At 50.5% G+C, this 3571-nt stretch overlaps 1 protein-coding gene across 1 annotated transcript in view; it reads left to right on the forward strand.

The window, feature by feature from the left end:
- naaladl1 (N-acetylated alpha-linked acidic dipeptidase like 1) overlaps positions 1–3571 on the forward strand; it is a 47503-nt gene that overhangs the window by 19182 nt on the left and 24750 nt on the right. Inside the window, exon 8 of the mRNA XM_043683015.1 lies at positions 1528–1650. Coding sequence (XP_043538950.1) covers positions 1528–1650 — 123 coding nt within the window. The remainder of the gene's footprint in view (positions 1–1527; positions 1651–3571) is intronic.

Below are 3571 nucleotides of genomic sequence, written 5' to 3' on the forward strand. Positions count from 1 at the left end.
AGAAAGCATACCAAACGCCGCCTTCACTATCCTATCTACCTGCGACTCCACTTTCAAGGAGCTATCATCTTTCAATTTCATTTGTTGAATTTAAATTCTACAGCTGTTGTTTGGGGGTTTGAACCCATGTCCCGTGGTTTACTAGGCCAGTGACAATACCACTTTACCACCATCCTACTTTTCCTGTTGCCCTCCCTTGCCTGAGGTTGGCCCTGCGCTGTCAGACGGAGGCCGTAATTCTCAACCCTCCAACGGATCCGATATTGGCCTCAGGACACTGCACTCCTGAGTGGCCGTGAGACCTTTTACATCTTCCTGAGTATGGTCTCAGGATTACATCCCAACTGAAAGGCAACATCCCTGAGAGTGCAGCATTCCCTCAGCACCAGCCTGCATTGTTGCATCCCTAACTAGTTCCAACTCAGAGAGAGGGAGAGATAAGGGGAGGGAGAGGAGGGGAAAAACTGATCAGGACATTTTAATGCTTAAGGCATCATTGACTTGCATCATCCCTCCCTTTCAGGAAGAGGGGAGCACACTCTGGCCTAATACAGAGCTGATGGTTGATCGAAGAACTCTTGTGTTAAATGCTGTGCAGATGTCACACAGTGTAGGAGTATTCAGAACTGTGAGGAAGGGTACGATTCTGAAAGAACTTGCAAGAGCTGACAGACCCTTTCAGGGATGTGTGGGGTGTGGCAGGGGAGGATGTACTTGCACACATCACTAAAGGTGGCAAGGCAGTTTGCAAATGTAGTTAACTCAGCTCTGAGCTTTACGAATAGAGGCAAGAAGGTTATGTCAAACTTGTCTGAAACACTGGATCAGCCTCAGCTGGAATAAAGTATCTGGACACCAAACTGCAGGAAAGGTGTGAGGGAGAGTTTATAAAGAATTCACAGGAATGGTCCCAGGAATGAGGAACTTCAGTGATCCCCAAGCAGAACAGAGCTGTCCTGCCCTCTGCACATTGCTTGACCTTACTCCCGTCACAATAGTGTCAAGCGATCAAATCTGATTGCCTAGAACACAAGAGCAAGATGGTTATATTAAACTTGAATAAAACAGTTCTGTACACCATACTTCAAGAAAGATGTGAAGGTTCCAGAGAGGGTGTTGAGCAAACCCAGGAGAATGATCCCAGGGTCAAGGGTTTTCATTGACATGGACAGATTGGAGAAGTTGGGAGCGTTCTCCTTCAAGAGGAGCATGGAGACTTGATCAAGGTGTTCAAAACCATAAGGGGTCTGGGACAGAGGAGAGCAGGAGATACTGTTCCTACTGGAGGAAGGATAAAGAAGAGGGTACAAATTGTGGGTGACTGACAACAGTTTCATGAAACGAGTGGTTGGGTTCAGGAATGCGCTGCCTAGGACTGTGGGCAAGGCAGGTTCAATCAAAGCTTTGCAAATGGGGAATCGGTTATTATTATCAGCAGGGGAGTGGGATGTCAAGAGTTACTCCAGTAGAGAGCTGCGATGAGACCCAGGTGCTAATGACCTCTTCCTGTGCTGTCATCACCTTGAGATTCTCAGAAACTAACCGCATGTTGCTTTGACTGCAGCGAGGTACAAGTCAACGTGTTCAACAAGCGGGAGGTAAAACCATCAGACAATGTGATCGGAGTTATCCGTGGGAGCGTAGAACCAGGTAAGTCTGCATCTGTGGGCAGCAAGGCTGCTTCTAACGTGGAAGGGCACTGCCAATGGGAACAGTGTGAGGTGTAAAAGTGCAAAGTGATGACAGGAGTCCTGTCTGCAGACTGTGGAGTCCTGCATATCCTTCTTTGGGGAATTCTGATAAAATACAACATATTTCTGGCTCTTACCAGGCCAACTTGCACAGATTTCACCAGTTTCCTCATTTCCCCTCCCCCCACCTTACCCCAGTTCCAACCTGCCAGCTTAGCACCATCCTCATGACCTGTCCTATCTGTTAATCTTCCTTCCCACCTATCTGCTCCACCCTCCTCTCCAACCTATCACCCTTCATCCCCACCTCCATCCACCTATTGTACTCTTAGCTACCTTCTCCCCAGCCCCACCCCCCTCCCATTTATCTCTCCACCCCCGGAGGCTCCCTGCCTCATTCCCGATGAAGGGCTTTTGCCCGAAACATCGATTTTCCTACTCCTTGGATGCTGCCTGACCTGCTGTGCTTTTCCAGCACCGTTCTAATCTTGTCCCGGGATTTAGGACCACAAGTTGAGGGAGTGGGGTGTAGAGGATTCACCAATCGCCAAGGGACCAAGGCCACAGGGGACTGATGCCAGGTGAATAGGTGGGGGAAGTGACCGCATCACTGTGAAAGATGGAGATGTGGGTTGGCTTAGGCCTTCAGGGGGCGCCCACCTCCCAATGTCAGGGCATTGCGATGCCTTTAAATGCCACACAGTGTGCCACGCATGGTTAAGGTCCAGTGAAGGGACAGACACCCCTCTCTGCTGCCACCTGCCGCCCACCCTCTCACTACCGGTTTTGAAACATCAAACCTATCGTCGAAAAACCTTCATCAGGTATCTGGGAGCAGACCACATTAAAAAGATCTCCTTGAGTCAGGGCACTGGCCATAGATCAGTCAAACAGGCCGAGGAGCCAAGAACATCCTGTATTTATATATCTCCTTCCACAGCCACAACACCCCTCATGGCAAATTGGCTACTGTTCTGAAGTTTAGCCGTAGACCCTTGATGGCACAGAAGGAGACTGGTCAACTCTGTACTTCCCTCACCACACCTCCTCAGCCCACATCACTATTGCAAACTAAGAAATAGGACACCAGTTACTGCGCAGCAAGCTCTCATGAACAACAATGTGATACTGGCAAGACAATCTGTTTATTGTAACTTTTGATGGGTATGATAAATTTTAGTCCCAGGACAGGAGGAGAAATACCCCTTTACATCCCTTGTCCCAGTACTGACCCTCCGAGAATGCGGCACTCTCTCAGTACTGACCATCCATCAGTGAGCACTCCCTCAGTACTGATCCTTCAACAGTGCAGAACTCCCTCAGTACTGATCCTACGACAATGTGGAGCTCCCTTAGTACTGACCCTCCGACAATGCAGAGTTCCTTCAGTACTGACCCTCCGACACTGCAGAGCTCCCTCAGAACTAACCCTCTGACAGTGTGGCAGACCCTCTGATAGTGCAGAGTTCCCTCAGTACTGACCCTCCGACAGTGCAGAGCTCCCTCAGCACTGACCCTCCGACAGTGCAGAGCTCCCTCAGAACTGACCATCTGACATTGTGGCACGCCCTCAGCACTGACTCTCCGACAGTGCAGAGCTCCCTCAACCCTCCGACAGTGCAGAGCTCCCTCAGTACTGACCCTCCGACAGTGCAGCACTCCCTTAATACTGACCCTCCGACAGTGCGGCACTCCCTCAGTACTGACCCTCTGACAGTGCGGCACTCCCTCAATACTGACCCTCCGACAGTGCGGCACTCCCTCAGTACTGGCCCTCTGACAGTGCAACACTCCCTCAGCACTAAATTTCTACGGTGCGGAACTCCCTCAGTACTGGCCCTCCGACAGTGCGGCACTCCCTCAGTACTGACCCTCCGACA

This window comes from Chiloscyllium plagiosum, chromosome 45, assembly GCF_004010195.1.
Source record: "Chiloscyllium plagiosum isolate BGI_BamShark_2017 chromosome 45, ASM401019v2, whole genome shotgun sequence".
Classification (NCBI taxonomy): domain Eukaryota; kingdom Metazoa; phylum Chordata; class Chondrichthyes; order Orectolobiformes; family Hemiscylliidae; genus Chiloscyllium; species Chiloscyllium plagiosum.